The 18,528-nt window shown below is 40.1% G+C and overlaps 3 protein-coding genes across 3 annotated transcripts in view; 2 read left to right on the top strand and 1 right to left on the bottom strand.

The window, feature by feature from the left end:
- The first annotated feature begins 1,213 nt into the window (after nt 1-1,213).
- dhrs9 (dehydrogenase/reductase (SDR family) member 9) lies at nt 1,214-5,425 on the top strand. Its single transcript, XM_075479706.1, has 5 exons — nt 1,214-1,366; nt 3,598-3,914; nt 4,013-4,271; nt 4,359-4,522; nt 5,091-5,425. The coding sequence occupies exons 2-5, from the start codon at nt 3,602-3,604 to the stop codon at nt 5,312-5,314; spliced, it is 960 nt and encodes a 319-aa protein (XP_075335821.1). The 5' UTR covers nt 1,214-1,366; nt 3,598-3,601; the 3' UTR covers nt 5,315-5,425.
- A 656-nt stretch (nt 5,426-6,081) lies between these two features.
- Nucleotides 6,082-12,523, top strand: rdh1 (retinol dehydrogenase 1). The gene is made up of 5 exons (XM_075478521.1): nt 6,082-6,099; nt 7,521-7,851; nt 9,083-9,341; nt 11,024-11,187; nt 11,269-12,523. Exons 1-5 carry the CDS (start codon nt 6,082-6,084, stop codon nt 11,493-11,495), a joined length of 999 nt encoding a protein of 332 aa, XP_075334636.1. The 3' UTR covers nt 11,496-12,523.
- lrp2a (low density lipoprotein receptor-related protein 2a) overlaps nt 11,567-18,528 on the bottom strand; it is a 46,903-nt gene continuing 39,941 nt past the window's right edge. Inside the window, 16 exon segments of the mRNA XM_075479705.1 lie at nt 11,567-12,731; nt 12,813-12,884; nt 12,986-13,102; nt 13,976-14,083; nt 14,345-14,465; nt 14,588-14,705; nt 15,168-15,235; nt 15,397-15,487; nt 15,678-15,797; nt 16,472-16,651; nt 16,804-17,027; nt 17,121-17,249; nt 17,337-17,502; nt 17,604-17,747; nt 17,841-17,972; nt 18,056-18,187. Of these exon segments, the coding sequence (XP_075335820.1) occupies nt 12,561-12,731; nt 12,813-12,884; nt 12,986-13,102; nt 13,976-14,083; nt 14,345-14,465; nt 14,588-14,705; nt 15,168-15,235; nt 15,397-15,487; nt 15,678-15,797; nt 16,472-16,651; nt 16,804-17,027; nt 17,121-17,249; nt 17,337-17,502; nt 17,604-17,747; nt 17,841-17,972; nt 18,056-18,187 (2,093 nt within the window). The 3' untranslated portion in view covers nt 11,567-12,560.

The following is an 18,528-nucleotide window of genomic DNA, read 5'->3' as shown; positions in this document are numbered from 1 at the left end:
TAAGGGCTCTGTCAAATAGTCAAAAAGATTGACCTCCTATCATCTTTTTCTTAACTCTTTTCCTTGACCTTCGATGGAAAATGTTATGGAAAAGTTGTAGGAAAAATTTAATTTTAGAGAATAGAGTGAAATGTAATATTGTCACTGGCTGCTTGTACTCTTCGGCAGCACTATAAAAGTTGTGGCCTCAGGTAACTGTGTGACAGAATTGTCTCTTGTCTCCCATAAAGGGTGGTTTGCTGTATCCTATGCTAAAGGAGATAATTAAGGAAGCAGTTCTTATCATGGCTGCTGCTCAGAGGTAATTTCCTTTAGTGAGGCAGGTTCTTAAGCAAATGAGATCCAGTAAGCTTAATAGGAACCCTCAGACTCTGACAAGATTTCGGAGTGGGTATGCTCCAAACACCCACATACACCCTGCACTACACCACTAATTAGAAGATATATCAAAGCAAGCAATGCTTTTCTATAAATGTGCTTGAACGTACTAACCCTAACCCTGCAAAAAAAAAGTACCCTATTGTAAATCCTTATCTTTTGGGAGCACCAGTTTAAGAAATATATTCATTTAAATTTTCCCGATAAGGTTTCAGTCTTAAACTGTATCTGAATGCCAAACTTATTTTTAGATCTGAAAGGTTTCATCAGTAAAGTTTTTCAAATGAAACGGTTTGCAGACTTTGACAATAACATACATAAAAATTCTCATCAATAAGTTCATGGTTCAGAATCTTTAACAAGCCAAACCATCAAACATCTAAGCAAAAAAATAATAATAATCAAATTATGAAAATGAATCACACATTAATTGATTAAAGTTATAACAGACACAGCTGTAAAATACTGCTAACATCTTAATAATTTGTCCAATGTTTATGATTTTTTTTTGTATCTTGTATTTTTTGGTTGGTCATACTCAGATGATTATTTAACTTTTTGGTACTACAATTAAACAATATTGTTTCCTTTCCAGCCAATAATGAATAATGTTCTATTATACTATACTACTAATTTATTGAAACCAGATGATATATAATGGACATGTCTCTGTCAAATTTAGGAACACAAAATAATTAACACAGGTTTTAGTATATTCTTTTAATATATGTCCAAGCCAGCCTGTTTAGCTAGCTGCCGTTATCATTCAGTGTCCAGCAGATGGCGCTCCTCACTCGTCATTTCCAACGCACACACCTGCTGACATCCCCGGAAGTTACGGTGGAAAAGCGTCACATGAAGTTGAGAGGAGAAACAAACTTTGTGCCAGCCTCTATCATCTTTGCGGCGTTCCCACTGCAACTGACGACTCTGTTCCTGCACTGACGGCTCAAAATACACGCAAGTGGCTTCTTCAGCTTTTGTTACTGTGAGTCAATGTCAATGTCACCCGAGGAAATATCACTCAGAGTGACTTGTCAGCCTGATAGTCCATTGTAAAGTGTCATTGCCGAATCTGAGTTGAATGAAGGGGCTATGGAAAATCAGTGAAGTGTAATTGTGATTTAGACGTGCAGTGGCGTGGATCTGCCTGCTCAACTCCTTCAACATCAATGCTGTCAAACTAGACTGAAGCATGGAGAGCTCGTCCTCCGCCAAGGCCAACGTCAAATGTGCAATTTTTCAATTGAAATGATAGAGACCCGCACTAAAAGATATTAGGGCTCATGGATATGACCACTCTCCACCTTTCCAATGCGTTTAATGAAATTCGGCTTCGTAGCTTTAACACAATACTGCCCACAAGCCGGTATTACGTGTTGCTGTATTTCGCAGCCCCACACACTCGCCCATTGACTAACTATTGGGGAAAAGGTGACGCACAACCAGATCAACCACCTCCCGTGGTGAACTGAATCCGTTTTGCAGTAACAGGCGGAGTCCTCCATCAGACAAACGTCAAACCTGATGGGACGCATGCTGCACGAGCTTTCCTGGAAATCTAGTCCACCTTGAATGTTTTAATTATCGCGTCCTGCAGAGCCAGTTTCTGTCGTTCATCAGCCTGAGAGCACAGCAGCACAGGTTGCTGCTGTTTAACCAAGACACCGTAGCCGTGTGTTTTTGATGATCACTTGGCAATTAAAAGCAGGGGAAACCAATATTTAGATCAATTGAATTTCAAGTTAAAAGTACCCAAGTTTCAGAGTCGTAAGTATTTTCAGTTGTTCCTTGTTTTGTTTGACTGTAAGATGGATGTCCTTTGAGTTCTTCTTGAAGATGACTCAGCAGAAAAATGCCAGCATTGTCTTTCTCTTTAATTAATCTGTCAAGCACCATTTCAGAGCAGAAAACATAGTTGATCAAAAGAAAACCGAGTCACTGGTTTTATCTTCTCGGATGAGAGTTTTGTGGTTTTCTGAAATAGTCATGAAATGTGTATTCCAGGTCTTTCAACTGGTGAGCAGACAAAACTCGAGTACTTCAGATATGTCAAATTTTTATAGCAACTGTTCCTCACAGTTTTTATTCCCTCTGCGCAGATGCTTCTTTCTCAGCTAATTAGATTGGCCCAACCTGTGTAACCCTGTTTACAAAGAAGATGAAGTGCTGTGTAAAAATGTAGACGGAGGTGGAATGCTTCCAAATAATGTAATCCCTTTATTTACTTGAAGATGATCTCATGTATTGAGTTTCATGCCAGCAGCTGATTGAAGAAAGTTTGAACAGGGCCATGTTTAGCGCTGTGTCGCAGTTAAAAAATGACCTTTTAACAGTACCCCCAGAAGTGTTTGAGCTGGGGAGATCATAACCTGTTGTTTTGAAATGAAAATGTTTTCCCATTCTTTCTTGGTGCAGGATTTCAGCTGCTCAACAGTTTGTGGCCTCCTTTGTCACGGATTTCTTTTCATAATGTGCCAGATGTTCTCAGTGGGTGACAGAGTAGGACCGCAGGCCCAGACTCTTATTAAAGAGCCTTGTCGTTATTTGTGCACCACGTGCTTTGGCTTTGTCCTGCTGGAATAATAACGTGGCAGTGGCCATGGTTTCTGATTTTTGATTTGTTTGACTACAGGAATGTTTTCTACTTCAGCTTAGTCCTCCGGTGAGCTGGAGCTCATGAAGCCCGCACGGTCGAGTTTTTTTTAAACTTGTGTTTTGTGGATGTAGTACAGAACTGTTCTGATATCTGATACCCACACACACACACACACACACACACACACACCTGTCTGAGATGCATTTTTTATATGCAGTCATGCTACTGATCTGTTATCAGTTGACTTAATTAGTTGTGAAATGAGTGAGATCATCTACCAGGTTGTTTTTTGATCTTGCATATCATATCACTGCATCCTGTTTTTAATTACATGATACAGAGTTTTTACAGAACTTTTATGGAGGCAGGGTTGTGTTACGATGTTGAAAATGAACCCCTCTTTGTTATTGTTGCTTAACTTTGCACTGGACATCATGAATACACATCTCTTTATCTGTGGAACAGGTTGTTATTTCATGATGTACTTTAGTGGTATTTAAAGCCCCACATCTAAGATGCCGTCACAGTAAAAATGTGGTGCCCTGATTCTTTGTGCAGCGCTAAAGAAAAGGAAAGTGCATTCCGACTTAATTTGGTTTCTTCTTCCCGTTTGTCCTCAGAAAAATGTTCCTGTACGTCCTCGGGCTGGTAGCCGTTTGGTTCGTCTATCGCTGGTACAAAGAAACCAAAAGAGTTTCCAACAAGGGGGACAAATATGTGTACATCACCGGATGCGACTCTGGGTTCGGCAATAACCTGGCGAAACATCTGGACAAGCTGGGCTTTCGCGTGATTGCTGGCTGTTACACAGAGAAGGGTGAAGATGAGCTGAAGAAGATCTCCTCAGACAGACTGACGACTGTCGCCCTGGACGTCACCAACACTGAGAGCGTCGGCAAGGCCGCGGCTTTCATCAAGACTCTGGTTGGACAGAAGGGTGAGTGGGTTTGTTTTATGGATGTTTTGTTTCGATTGACCTGGCAAGTAAGAAACAATCAGTCTCATCTGCTGATTTCTGTTGTTGCGTTGCTCCAGGCCTGTGGGCTGTCGTGAACAACGCTGGAGTGGCCACGCCGTCCGGCCCCACTGACTGGCTCAACATAGAAGATTACAAATCCATGCTCGCAGTCAATCTGAATGGCGTGATCGCCATCACGCTGAGCGTCCTCCCCCTCATCAAGAAAGCCAGGGGCAGAGTGGTAAACGTTGCCAGTGTGTTTGGGCGACTCAGCCCGTTCGGTGGGCCTTATTGTGTCTCCAAGTACGGAGTGGAGTCCTTCAATGACAGCCTGCGGTGAGAGGAGATCTCTCCCTTTTTCTTTATTATGTACGTGCTTTTTCAATGTCAGGCTCTTGGAAACGTCACATTTTTGTGTTTCAGTTTGAACATGGCATGGTTTGGAGTCAAAGTGGCATGCATTGAGCCAGGATTCTTCAAAACAACCGTGACTGATACAGCGATGTTGAAGAATAACTTGAAGAAGCTCTGGGACAGATTACCTGAGGACACGAAGGATGACTACGGACCCACTTTCTTGGCTACATGTGAGTTATTGTATTTCCGTGAACAGACATGTTTTCTTAACGCTGAATCTATTTAATGATTTTTTTTCCTCTTCCAGCATTTCTTGAACTATTGTCATTTGCTCTTAGACAGAATAAGATAGCGAAAAGTGTTTTTACTTTAGAATGAGAAAACCGGTGGCGTAATGAGGAGGGAACATTTTAGGCCGTATTAAAGAAACGTTTCAAGTGGTCAGAAATGTGTTTTCCAATCGGATGAGGCAAACATACCTTCAAAGTTGTTGTAGAATTGCTTAAGGGCAGCAAAGTCGAGGTATTGGAGTGCCCGATGGCCTGTCTTCTGTATTTGGCAGGGGAGTATGTTAACCTCTGACTTCAACTTTAGAAAATCAGGCAGAACGCCTGCAGAGAAAACGTCTCCTATCGCCGAAACTGGCCCGAGATCATCTTCAGAGAAACTCTCACAGAAGTTATCAAACTGACTTGTGACTTTCAAAAGTGTTTGTCTGTCACTTTGAGGTACTTTGAATGCATGTATAAACCCTATTGACCTGAATATAAAATTAATGAGTGGGTGATTCTTTTTCAGCTCTTGAACATTTGGACGAGAGGTTCGGGCAGTTCACGGACGGGGACCTGATGAAGGTGGTCAGCTGTATGGAGCACGCCGTCTCTGCCATTCACCCTCGCTATCGCTACTCCCCCGGATGGGACGCAAAGTTTCTCTGGTTGCCGTTGTCGTACATGCCAACCTTCATATCAGATCCAATTTTACTCAAATTTAGCCCCAGACCCAAAGTATCTGTGCTGTAGCTTCTGTATTGTCAGTAAGTGGAGAAACATTTTGAACTAACATGCAGACCACTTGTGTTACTTTTTTTTTTTTTTTTTCTCTTCTGTTTTCCCTAGTGCAGCATATATGACTCTATCAATCGTCATGTCGGCTTTACTGATCTAATGTCAGCTGTGCACACGACGGACCACTTATCACCTTTGACAATAGCCGTTGAACCTAGAGTCCTGTTGTGATTAAAACAGCCTCACTGCCATCTTTGTTCAATTGAAAAAGCTTTTGTTCTAGAAGTCTAAGGCTTCATTTTGCGGTCAATATTAAACACGCACACAAGTGTGCTTTATAACCTTTGAAATGTTTTCGAAGTTGATGGGATGTTTTAGGTGATTGATGTTATCAAAACCTGGAGTCGTGCAATCTTGTTTTGCCTCTTGCACAACCCAATGCTGGTTAACCATTAACCCCTGTTGTAATATCCATTATGGACCTTGACACTGCATACACGCTGCATAACTCAACCTGGAGCTTTGAGGTTTTGCTTAGAGGGCTCATCGGTGCAGTCAAATTATTGGCACCGCTGACGGAAAGGAGGCAGCTACATCTACAGAACTGTAACCATGGTATGTTTCCATTATTATTATTATGTATGTTGTGGTGCTTGAATTGGTTGATCGTCCGATGACCATCATGAGCTCCTCCACGAGGGATAGACTGAAAGAAGAGCATGAATTGAAAGATTTTCATCTTTTTTTTTTTCCTTGCACAACCTTTGATGTAATGAGATCTGATGCCATCTGGTGGTCAAGTAAAAATTGTTGCTTTAAGGGATCAATTTGCACTCGACTCTTCAGATATTTTAGTTAACATTAAGAGGGTTTAGTTTTATATGAGATCTGACACAATTATACTGATAAGATGTTTACGAGGTTTTGTACACGTTGGCGAAAGCACAAATGGGGACGTATCTATTTCAAAGAGTTGGAACACGGATGCTAACTATGAGTAAAATTTGTGGGTTACATCTTCAGACGCACTGAAAAATGCATTTAAAACAAAAGTGGTATTTTTCCCTTTGAAAAAAAATGAAGAATACGAGCGCGTTTTTTTGGTCTTGGAAATGTGTAAGGAGCTTTTTCTTGTAAGGTGAGCTGGTGTATGTAATACTTAACAGCTGATCTCGTGTTTTGTATGTAAAATTCTGACTAGTTTCTGTAGGTGTCAAATAAATTGTGGAGTTTAAAAAAAAAAAGGATGTGTGCCTCAGGAATTTGTTGAAGTGGAATGGAGTGAGCTGGATTGAAATTGGGGGTGTATTCAAATAAAGTAACTCGGGATAGTTTTCATATTAAGTTAATGGTGAGCAAACCGATTTCAGTTGTTGAGTTTGGGAGATATTTAACTCCAACATCCAAACCAGACCTGGATGTGTTGCTTCATACAACTTTTTATAGGGTCTTTAATGATTTGGTCCCTGACCTTCAACTTTGGAAGAGACTAAATTCTGTTCGTTGGATTAATTAATTAATTAATTAATTTTAGTTAGTTTTTAAGTGTATTTCAAAAGGAGAAACTTAAAGAATATACAGATAAACAAACACTATCTATTGAGTGCGCATCCCTGCCATGGTCAGGTTAACCCAGCAGGGGGCGCCAGAACCAAAAAATCAGCTGCCTGGTGGTGATTTGGTTTAACACATTTATTCAGGAAGCTGCGCCTTATGTGGACACTGACAGCTTTTTGGACTATGTAAAGGGATGTTAAGGCTGCGCTTTCATAACCGGAAGTTATCACTTGATGTGTTTTCCTTAATAAAAACTAAAAGAGATAACATTAATAATATGGAGCTTTTGTGCGTCTCTGTGCAATGTAGGTTTTACAACTCAGTACAACTGATGAAATTCATTAGATTGAGGATCATTGAGGAAGAAGTTGAAAGTCCAAACGAGCAGCTAATTCTTAACTTCGTATCTTTCATGTTTTTTGTGAGTGGGAGCTGAAATGTTTTGAGCCACGTAGATTAATCTCGGGTTTTTCCCACTCAGGTGTCAACAGAGGAACCAGCAACACATCTGTTTGGGGTGAGCATCATTTCACTAAATATCCACTTGTGCTATATTCTTACCTACTATTTTACCTTTTAAAAAAAAAAAAAAAGAGTGAGTGATTAATGCATGTATTGATTGAGGTCATTCACTTGCTTTCTAATTTAATTTTTTTTGTCTCAGATTATCCTGTCACATCTGGCCTTAGCCTGCGCTTTACTTCTGGCCACCTTCGCCGCCGTCCGCTGGTACATCAGAGACTCCTACAGGGTGGATGGTTTCAGTCAGAAGCATGTGTTAATCACGGGCTGTGACAGCGGCTTTGGGAATCTTCTGGCCAGGCAACTGGATCGGAAGGGTTTCCACGTGATAGCCGCGTGTCTCACTGAGAAAGGTGCAGCAGATCTGGCTAAAGCAGCCTCCCCCAGACTGAAAACCTTCCTGCTGAATGTAACAGACAGCGCAAGCGTGAGGAGTGCGGTGGAGTTTGTGAGCCGAGAGGTCGGGGAGCGAGGTGAGCTGGGCGGACAGCAGGGGGTGCACACTGATAGGGTGCCAGTCCGAGTGAAGCACTGGGAGAGATAAAGGCAACCTGGACCGTCCTATCGTCAACCCATCATCCTCCTACTGATGTGTTTATCACGCTCTTTGTTTCTTAAAAAAGAAAAAGGGAAAAAAAAGGAGGATGAAAATATCTCATGGGCTACGTTTTAACAGCCAAAAAACGTAGCAAAGCTTCCTCATACATTATTCAAGACTACGGGTAGATAAAAGTATTAATCTGGACAATAATTGTGAAGGAGTTTGCATTTTTTTTGCAAGAAGTTGCTGCAAACAAATGTTACTGCTGACAAGCAAAGTAGCAATGAATTGAACTTGAATATTTAGACCATTTTCATATACAACAAAAGCTCTTCACATTCCAGTCCTATGTTTTGATGAAAAGGCTGAAACTGAGGAACGTCTTCTTTTTTTTTTTTAATGAAAATTCATACCATTTTAATTTCATGCAAACAACAAAATCAGGATTCCGTATGTTTACGACTGTGTTTCGTCATTTCTTTTTCATAAGCTTGCTGTTCAACAGTTTAGGTCCTCCTATGATGTATTTATTTCAAAATGCAGCAGCTGCAGACAGACCAGTTTAGGCCAGGTCTGACTGGGGAGTCAATCTGTTGTGACATATGCAAAATTTGATTTGGCGTCTTATTGAATTAAGTAAGGTTGACTCTGAAAAAGATCTGGGTGGCAGCATATGTTGTTCAATAACCTTTTTTTTGTTGCTTCCTTCACAGATGTGCACTTTACCCATGTCTTTTGCTCTAAAGTGCCATCTTACCATGACAGAACCAACTTTTTTTTAACTGTGTTGATAACGTCCATGTCTGTTTTTGATGCAGTGCTGCACCACAAAATATTGTAGCCTTTGAAGTATGGTTCCTCTTGTGATGCCACTTTGGAAACCGCCTCCTTTACATGAATATGGTAAATCAAAAAGAAAAAAGATACAAATCTTGGATTTGGTTAAAATCAGACTTTAAACACGTCACACATCTCTTCTCCAGTGAGCCGCACCTTTTGCTTTGAAGTTTTAGAATCAGCTGTACAAAGCCTGCCAATAAGTGTGCCTGTGAAAGAGAAATGGTTGAATATGCCAATATGACAAAACCAAATATTTAAAAGAGGTCAGAAGGCCAAGAGCTAATGTCCGTGGATGATAATCCTGCCTGGTTTTATCTCTGCAGGTCTGTGGGGGCTGGTGAACAACGCCGGGAGGTCAATACCCATCGGCCCAACAGAATGGATGCAGTTAGAGGACTTCACAAAGGTTTTGGATGTGAATCTGATAGGAGTCATTGATGTGACTCTGCAGTTTTTGCCTCTTGTCAAGAAAGCCCAGGGAAGAGTGGTAAATGTGGCCAGTATTCTGGGGAGATTGTCTCTCACTGGTGGAGGATACTGTATTTCCAAATGGGGAGTGGAAGCATTTTCCGACAGCCTCAGGTAGTGGGACCAAAACTAAGTAAACACACATGCCCCTGAAATTAAGACAAACTGTAAAGGTGTACACAGAATATGATACAGAATATTTTCCTTACAGGCTCCATATCACCTAATGTCCATCTTGGGTTGAGGATAACATTTAAAAACTAAATAGATCAAAATAAAAACACAACAATAATTTGCACAAACAACTTAAGGTGAAAAAAAAATCAAAACGATGCTGTGCCATACAACAGGTTAACAACCTGTAACATTTATTACTCTGAAAAGCTAAATTTGTTTAAAAAAAATCCAATAGCAGATGTACGTCAAGTAGCAACAAATGCCACAACAGAAGGTCAAATTTGCCTTTCGAATGAAATACATAGCATTGAGCTCTTCTTTTAGTGAATGAAACGGGCAAAGACTCAAATATACAACCTTTTAGAACAGATTTTCACGACATGCAACATCACCCAAACAAAAGAGATCATGGCGGATATTCTCAATAAAAGAACAGCGTGCTTACAAAAGCACAACAACAAAAAGCACAACACCTTTATTAGTGCATTGGACAAACACATAGCATAGCAGGAGGTTATATAGTACAGACTCTCTATCATCTTAGATAGATAGATAGATAGATAGATAGATACTTTATTGATCCCGAAGGAAATTCAAGCATCCAGTAGCAAGACATAATAAAGCAATAAAGATGTTTATACAATTTTTATTGCTTCATTATGTCTTGCTACAGGAGTCTGTCTTACCTTCAATTTATAGCTGGAGCTCATGTTGGACTGCAAAGTGTTAGTCTAAACTGCAGATACACAACTTTCCAAACCTGACCGTCATTCATTCCACATTGTATTTTATTTTTATGCAAAACCAAGCGGGACAAAAGATTCAAGTAAATACTATTTAAATAATAATAATAACTCGTTTTTTTTCTAGTTTTTTTTAGTGCGATTTGGTTTTTGATTAGAAATTATTTGATAAACTGGGAATAGAGGAGTCTTTATGCCACTAGATTGGTCAAAGAAAATAACTTGAATAATTTTGAAATGCAAACATCACTTTTGCCTAAAAGGATGATTTCAAGGCAGACAACAACATATGAAACAGTGTTTCTTCTTATATGCAGTTATCTCAACATCAATCAACATTTTCAGCACCTATGTGAAAGATGTGTAATTGTATATTTCTAATTTATTCATTTAGAGGTAACAACAGGATCTTTACAGATTTTTAACCACTCTATAGAAAATGGTATGTTTTAAACTGACTGTCAGTGTTAAAATTTGATATTTGAAATGCCAGCTTTTTTAGAAAAATGTCTAAAGGAAACGAGTGGCAGAGGTGTTGTTACGAGACATTTGAAACATATCAGTGGGACCAAAGCAGATCGCTGGTTTCATTTTTCTGTTGCAATGCATTGTATCTCTTAAATTAGCCACTATGAAAAAGTAAATGATTACTTTACAAACTAGCTTTTAAGTCATGCTGTCATGAAATGTACAAAAGCTCAATATTTCCCTTTAAAATCTAGTGGGGTTTTAGCTCAAAATAGCAGATGTTTGTGAAAATTGTACCTCCCCGAGGTGTTTGAATAAATGCACATTACAGAGATCTGATTTTAGAAAGTCCAATTAAAAAAATAAATAAAAAAAAAAAAAAAAAGGAAGTATTTTTTGTCTTCCCAGGAGGGACATGCAGCACTTTGGTATCAAAGTGAGCATGATTGAGCCGGGTTTCTTCAAGACAGGCCTGACCCGCATCGATCTTATCGAAGCTGACTTAAAGAGGCTGTGGACCCGCCTCCCTCAAGACGTTAGGAACTCATATGGAGCAGCTTATCTTGATGCCTGTAAGTAGAGGTGCGGTTCATTTCAATCAGCAAAAGATGCCACGTGTGTTTTAAACAGCTGTGATTCATTTTCCTGTCCAGATTTGAAAGCGCAGAACTTCTCCATGGGCATGTTGTGCAGTCCAGATATCTCCAAGGTGACCAGATGCATGGAGCATGCGCTGACAGCTCGCTTTCCACGCACACGATACGGAGCAGGCTGGGACGCCAAGCTTTTCTGGATACCTCTGTCTTACCTCCCTTCATTCGTGTCAGACTTCATTGTCAACGTGCTCCTTCCGTCACCTAAAGATGAAAGAAATGCCTGAACAGATTTCTTTTCCTGCTACTGATAGAATGTGTTCAACATATGATTTATTTTTTTCTGTCGGTGGGGTTTATATACGTAAAAAGAAAAGAAATTAACAGCAAAAACAAGGTAAAAAGTTTCAAGACTGTGATACAAAATAGCAAATTTATTCATTCATGTCTCAGCAGCGGCAATTTAATTCATACGGGCGTGTTCTGCATGATCACAGATGCAGTTTTTATTTGTCCTCATTATGATACAAAATAAATCAGTCTTGTAAAGAATTCCTCCACTTTGTTTAGAAAATGTCTACATCTGCATCCTCAAATCATAAGTTGCTCTTCAAGATTACAAACTGCATCTCCAAACAACTTACAACTTTCAAGTACCACTCCAAACTATTTTGGCCATTCCAGAAGAATTGATCATGTTGATTCAAAGTCAGATGAGTGTGATTAAGTACAATAGGTATGCTTTGCACACATATTTAAGCTCATGCTCCTCTTTATACCGGAGCACATATCATTGAAAGTTACTGGCATGATTTCAAATCCAATTTGTTTTGTCGCGCTTTAATTTGTCAGCCCTGAAATGAGGTATATAAACATGCAAGATGAAGTGAACACATCTTCAGTTTTGTTCAGTGGCAAAAGTATCATTACCCAACATTATTCTCTAACAGCCTCTGATCATATAAGTACTGTACATTCAGAATGCGGATCACACTTTCCATGTGTTATATTGGGTTTAAATTGAACTACTTAGGATCTATTTCAGAGATATTTCTGACAAAATCTTACTGTGGAAATTTACAAATATACAACATATTTATTAACATTTCTATCAGCAGCGTCAGTGCAAAGATATACATATTGTACATCACAATAAAGAAAAAAAAACATGAACACAAGAATTGGCATAAGAAATGTCAGAAGGCATAGTCACAAAAGACTTTTTTTCCTCATTCTATAGAGATGTTTTTCTCTGTTCTAAAACAATTTGAGTTTTGTACACAGGCTGCATAAAAAAATAAATTCTGTGCAAAGTGTGTTTCTTCTTTGATTCCCATCTGTGAGAGTGGGGGTTATACGTCACTGTCCTCTTTAACAAGATTGGCTGTATCCTTGAAACTGTCCTCGGTTGGTGAGAAGGTGCTGGGACGATCCCTCTTCTGAGGCTTGGCAGGGGCGACAAACGGAGACGGCTCAGGGACAGAAGAGTCCCCGCTGCTTTCGACGGGCTTTTCGCCCTTCATCTGCGGAGTGATGCGAGTTGTAACGTCAGCAATGCAAATATTACACGTTGTCTTAAAATGGCTTTTTTGTCCAAAACCTACCTCTGAATACGAGGGGTTTTCAAAAGTGGCACTTGGCTTTAATTTTCGTTTGAATAAGCTCCACTTTGACTCCTAAAAAAGACAAACACAGTCACTGAGGGGGTCAAACCTCCAGGCTGGTATAAATTATATATAGTAAACAAAAGTGGACATATTGTATGTCAGGCATTCACCTGAACTGGTTTGTTGCTGACAGAAGTTGTGTTAACAATTCCCACAGTCTGATCTCCACGGTAAACCGGGTTCACAAAGTTGTTCTCCAGCTGCTCACCAGTCACATTAACAGTGACCTGTTCAAACGTCAAATTGAAAGATGTTATCTCAGTCAATACATGTCTGAGCCTGAGTTGAAACTTGATGGGTTTCATAAAATATTCAGGTAATCATCAGGGGGTCCATGCAATCCCATAAATAAGTTGTAGATGATGAGTAACTATCTGAACAAAAGCTAAAGAAAAAAGACCTTAATCATTTTTCTTCATTTTGATCATAAATGACCTTTTTCATCTTTGTGTATCTCTCACAGTGCAACTGTCAAACAGATGTTGGAAGCTAAAAGTCTAAACCTTTATAGTTTCATCTCACATTGTGAGATCAGATAGTTTTGAGGTCCCTTGCTTATGGACTGCCTGACCATTTTGATGAAAATTAAGCATAGACATAACATTCAGGTGAAACAAAAAGATTAACTGCATTTTGTTTTTTTTCTTTTTATTAGTGATTCTCAACCTGATGGTTGGGACCCAGGAAGGTCCCCACTTTTCTGGGGGTCGCCAGGTAGTTGTCGGGAAAAGATTGAATAAAATAAAAATAACACATTTCAAACTGGTAAACTGTCTGTATATAAAACCAGCTGTACCAGTGGTATAACTTGCAATAGAATAGATTTTGTTGATTGTTTTTGCCAGCATCCAACTGTGCACGCTCAAGTCTCTGATAGGTGAGGGTTGCAACCAGCAGCCTGATTATTTATTATTAGTCAAAACCTTTTCAAGTCATTAGCAACTGGCAACTAGCCCTTAGCAACGATTTGTTTCTTTAAAAAAATGATGTAAGTAGTTGTAAACCTTTACACTTTCAGTGTAATTGCGTGTCACGTAATTGAACATGCTTGGAACAACTTAAATGGTATGAAAAAAGTACATAAATATTTTTGTGAGTACCTGTGTGGCATGAATGACAGCTGGATCACCGGAAACAGGAGCAGTGGCATATAGCGGGTTCTCAAATGTGATCGGCTGTCTCCCAGGATCAGTGGCAAAATTGTCATCCTGTAGGAATACCGCATTGGTGAGATTGTGTTTACACTCATCACTGCATGGACATCCAAGTCACATCTCTTTTGTTTAACCTCTAGTGTCATAAAATGCTGCTCATGCAAGCAGCTGTGAAGGTGGTATTGAAGATTAAAATGAGTCAATAAATACTATAAATGACAGTTATTAGTTCAAAGGTTACCAAAAATGCTGACAGAGCAAGTTCAGTGACTTGGAACATCATTAACTGCGAACATGCTCATCTTCGAATCTCACCATTTGCATGGCTGTGTCAATGAATGACACTCCAATGTGTGATGGTCCGAGATCCACATTATCGCCCAACCGAAACGTCACCCCGTTCCCAGTGTCAGCTGACTTCACCAGGTTGCTGAGGCTGGACAGACAAAACAAACACTCCAGCCTTAACTCTGACCTCAATATTCTACTCTGAGCTTCAGGACAACTTTATCAAATAATAATTAAAAAAAATATATATTGTGTAGAAGTGACAGATACCTGGGTAATTTGGGCATGGAGGGGATGAAAGATCCTGTTCGTTTGTAGTTGAGGAAAACTCCAACTGCCAAAGCTCCAGTAATCAGAATGATGATGACGGCAAGTAAAACAGCCACAGCTGGAGAATAAGGGGCAAGTATTCAGTTGTGTTGTTATGAGACATTTGCAGTAAGTTACAGATCATTAACAGCCCTAATAAAATTTTACTGATGAGTATACTCGTGGTCACGACCTGTGGATGATTTCTAATTTTGAAGAAGTTAAACTTTTGTCAGTTGCTGTATTAGTTGGCCAATTATTAACCAAAAAGTAATTTTCATGATCGCCAGCTGCTGACCTAGGCAGTCTTCCAAACTGTTTTCTTGGTTTGAGCAAGAAGGGTGACTGCATCTTGTTTGCTCAGCAAAACAAGCAGCTCGTGACTAAGCTGAGCAGTTTCCACATATCTGCAACACTGCATGTATAAAGCACTCCTGCTGTTTTTTAAGGAAGATAAAGTATGTCCAACTTGTTACGAAAACTTGCTCTGTAAAATATTATAGAATAACAATAAACAAAAGGTGAAATTAAAGATGAGTACCTGTTCCGGCTGGAGCACCCCTCGACTTCCCCATCTCACAGAAACTGCCCATATAGCCATATGGACATCTACACAAAATCAAGGCAATGCACAAAATAAAACTTTAACACTGAGACGCCTTACTGTACACGCCTGAAAAAGATGGAACACCAAACTTCTCTAGTATCGATGACAACAACAGATGGACAGTCGTTTCATGGTTAATAATGGCACCTGCAGCTAAACTCACTTGCACTTGGGCAGACCCCCTTCATCGGTGTAGCAGGTCCCACCATTCATGCATCTGCATGCAAGGGGCATTGCAACAGGGGCCTCTATGGCTGCAGGGGCAAAAGCCAGGCATACACACGATCAGCAACGAAAAAATTAAATCACACCGGAGTCTTACAAAAGCACACTGGAGCAGCCAGGCACATGTGGAGGATGGAATTATGGATGCGAAATTAGATGTCACTATTCACACAAGGGGTGCAGTCTGTACAAGCCGTCTGGCTGTTGCTGGCTGTTTACCTGCATCACATTCGTGGGAGTCAGTACTCATTGGAGGGGAGCCTTGCGGGCAGGCACAGGTGTACCCACCGGGTCGGAGGAGACAGAGGTGACTGCACACAGTCTTGCAAGGGTTGGGCACTAACAAAGACAGAGCAAAGATAACAACACAAAGTCATTTTGTTATATGGTATGCGAACATGACCTGAACAAGAAGAGACACAGTCAAAACATTAGCTAATCAACAAATTTCTAATAACGCTCATCTGTGAATCATCAAAACACACAAGATTGCTCTTTGTTTCAAGGACCCAACAGTGACAGCTCCGTAAAACGCCACCTAAACAAGCAGAAAGAGCATCCGTAATTGCAGTTTCCTCGAACTGGAGCCTCTTAAAGTTACATTAAAAACTGCAGAAATTTGGTCATGCTTTGTTTGTTCATACAATATCTGCAGAAACTGTTTGCCAGCCTTATTTAGTCCTTGTTTTAGATAAGCATAATTACTTCAATTAGGGAGCCTGGGGCTCAGCATAGATTACATTTTCTTGGCTTGTTTCTCAACAGGATTATGCAAAACAAACCCAGTTGATTGGTGGAGAGGTATAGAAAAACACAATTGAATTGTGTTTTTATGGGGCAATCACTTATTTTGTTAGTTTTTAAGATTAGAATCTTATTTCAGACATTGATTCAAGTTGTCTGAATCTAATTATTACTGCTTCCACTTGAAATGGAGCTTTTAACAAGGCCGAAAAAGGAATAATTATAATGAAAACATTAATATATATCTGTATATCTCTCAGTCTTCTGACCTGACTGGTTGTGCCGGTGCTCCTGATAAATGCGGACTTGTGTCAGCCAGGGGTTGATGGTTAGAACTTTGACTTTATGTCCTCTTCCAAACTTGTTTGTCTTCCACACTTCACCTTTATCTTTTGTTGTCCAGTACACATGCCCTTCAAAGACATCAAGACTGTAGGGATGTCCAATATCTGGTACGGGAAAAAAGCATTAACACACATTAAACTCTTTAATCGCCCAAAAAACTGAGTTGAAACCAACTCTAAATGTGTCAGTGTCTGCCCATAAAACATATCTGTTTGTATGTCTGCAGACAGGCAACGATATATTTCAGTGTTCTGACCTCCTGATATGACGATCTTCCTGTCTGTGCCATCAGGTTGCATGGACTCAATGATGTTTTCTTTGGAGTCACACCAGTAGATTCTGTTTCCATTTACATAGTCCAGAGCCAGCCCAGTAGGCCATCCAAGGTCCTCTTCTTTCACCAGAACCTGTCTGTGCTGACCGTCCATCCACGCTGACTCAATTCTGGGTTTCTTTCCCCAGTCTGTCCAGTACATCATCCTGCCCAGAGGCAATTACAAAAACCACTCAATTTTAGATACAAAGCTTTTTCATGCAGCCACAAAACAAAAGAAAAGCTATAAAACTTCATACCCCAGTGATGGATTCACGACAATAGCAGCAGGTTGATCCAAATCTGTGTGGATCAACCACTTCCTGTACCTTCCATCCAATTTGGCCACTTCAATTCGATTGGTCCCTGAATCTGTCCAGTAAATATGCCTGGGGACAGAGATTAAGAATACTGAGTGTTTGTTTACCAGATTTACAGCAAATAGTACAAAAATTAGGCTAATCTTGTTCACTTACCTGCCAACCCAGTCGACAGCGATGCCATCGGGATTGGCTATATAACGCAGGTTCAGATCCACTTCTTTCACTGGGTTGTTGCCATAATCATTAAATGTGGTCATATAAGCACGTTTGATAGAGCCAAACTGAGATCCCCGACCAGCAACTGTCCAGTAAACAACACCTACACCACACCAAAGAAAAGATTCAGCCTTGGAGTTGTGGGGATTGTTCTATTCACTTTAGCTCATGAAACCTTTGAAAGCTCAAGAGAAGTAAACTTACTGAGGCCTTCAATCTCTGGATCCCACAGGTAGTCCAAGGCTTGGATGTGCTCAGCATTGTCCACATAGTCAGAATACTGCTCAGAGGACAGGTTGAAGCGACGGATGCGAACATTGTCTGGCAAGAGCAGCACTGGTGGGTTTCCTATTCAGAAATTGGCATGTGGTAAGACTCATTTGCAGTTGAAATTCAGATCTTAGTAGTAACAAGAAACCAAATGAAACTCCAAACTCTTACCTTGAGCAGCGCACTCAGTGCCATGGGGCTCACCAAAAGACAGAAAGCCTTCAGCACAGAAACACTCATAGCTCCCCTTTGTGTTCTTACAATCTTGAGGACATATTCCATATACCTCACACTCATTCACATCTGTCCAAAAAAGACAAAAGACACAATATTAACTGAATGTACAAAAATACATTTGTGACAATGTTTGGTGAGTTGTAGCTTACCTTCACAGTTGTGTCTTTCTGTGGCTCTGGGTTTGTAACCAGGTCTGCAGGAGCAGAGGAAGCCTCCCTCTGTCAGGTCTGTGCAGTTGTGTTCGCACATTTTGGTACTGCATGTGTGCTCACTGCCATGGTCTGATGCAAGGATTAAAAAAAAAAAAATTAAGGAATAAATACAAAAATACACCAAACGTTCAACTTTACCACTTCCATACGTAATTGTATGCAGCATTGTCGGCATAGTGGTAAATAAATACAGCATAACTTACGACAAGTGGTTAGAAAAACCTATTGGAATGTCGCAAAAATGTCCAATGATTCAAATTTGCCCAACCTTACAATCAATAACAGTTTAGAAAGGCTTCATTGAAAACACTGTCCCTAAAGGAAAAACTGAAGTAAACTACCTTTAATCACTGACACACAAGTTCGAAAACCTGTGATCAGTGAGACAAAAACCGACAACACCTGGTACT

The sequence above is a fragment of the Odontesthes bonariensis genome, chromosome 12 (genome assembly GCF_027942865.1).
Source record: "Odontesthes bonariensis isolate fOdoBon6 chromosome 12, fOdoBon6.hap1, whole genome shotgun sequence".
NCBI classification, from domain to species: Eukaryota; Metazoa; Chordata; class Actinopteri; order Atheriniformes; family Atherinopsidae; genus Odontesthes; species Odontesthes bonariensis.
Note: the sequence above shows the minus strand (reverse complement) of the source record. Positions and strands in the feature narration are given on the sequence as shown.

Coding starts and splice junctions, on each gene's coding strand:
- rdh1 (XM_075478521.1), top strand. Junction 7,852..9,082: donor CCGAGAGGTCGGGGAGCGAG/GTGAGCTGGGCG, acceptor TTATCTCTGCAG/GTCTGTGGGGGCTGGTGAAC. Junction 9,342..11,023: donor GCATTTTCCGACAGCCTCAG/GTAGTGGGACCA, acceptor TTGTCTTCCCAG/GAGGGACATGCAGCACTTTG.
- dhrs9 (XM_075479706.1), top strand. CDS start 3,602: ATGTTCCTGTACGTCCTCGGGCTGGTAGCCGTTTGGTTCGTCTATCGC. Junction 3,915..4,012: donor GACTCTGGTTGGACAGAAGG/GTGAGTGGGTTT, acceptor GCGTTGCTCCAG/GCCTGTGGGCTGTCGTGAAC. Junction 4,272..4,358: donor TCCTTCAATGACAGCCTGCG/GTGAGAGGAGAT, acceptor TTTGTGTTTCAG/TTTGAACATGGCATGGTTTG.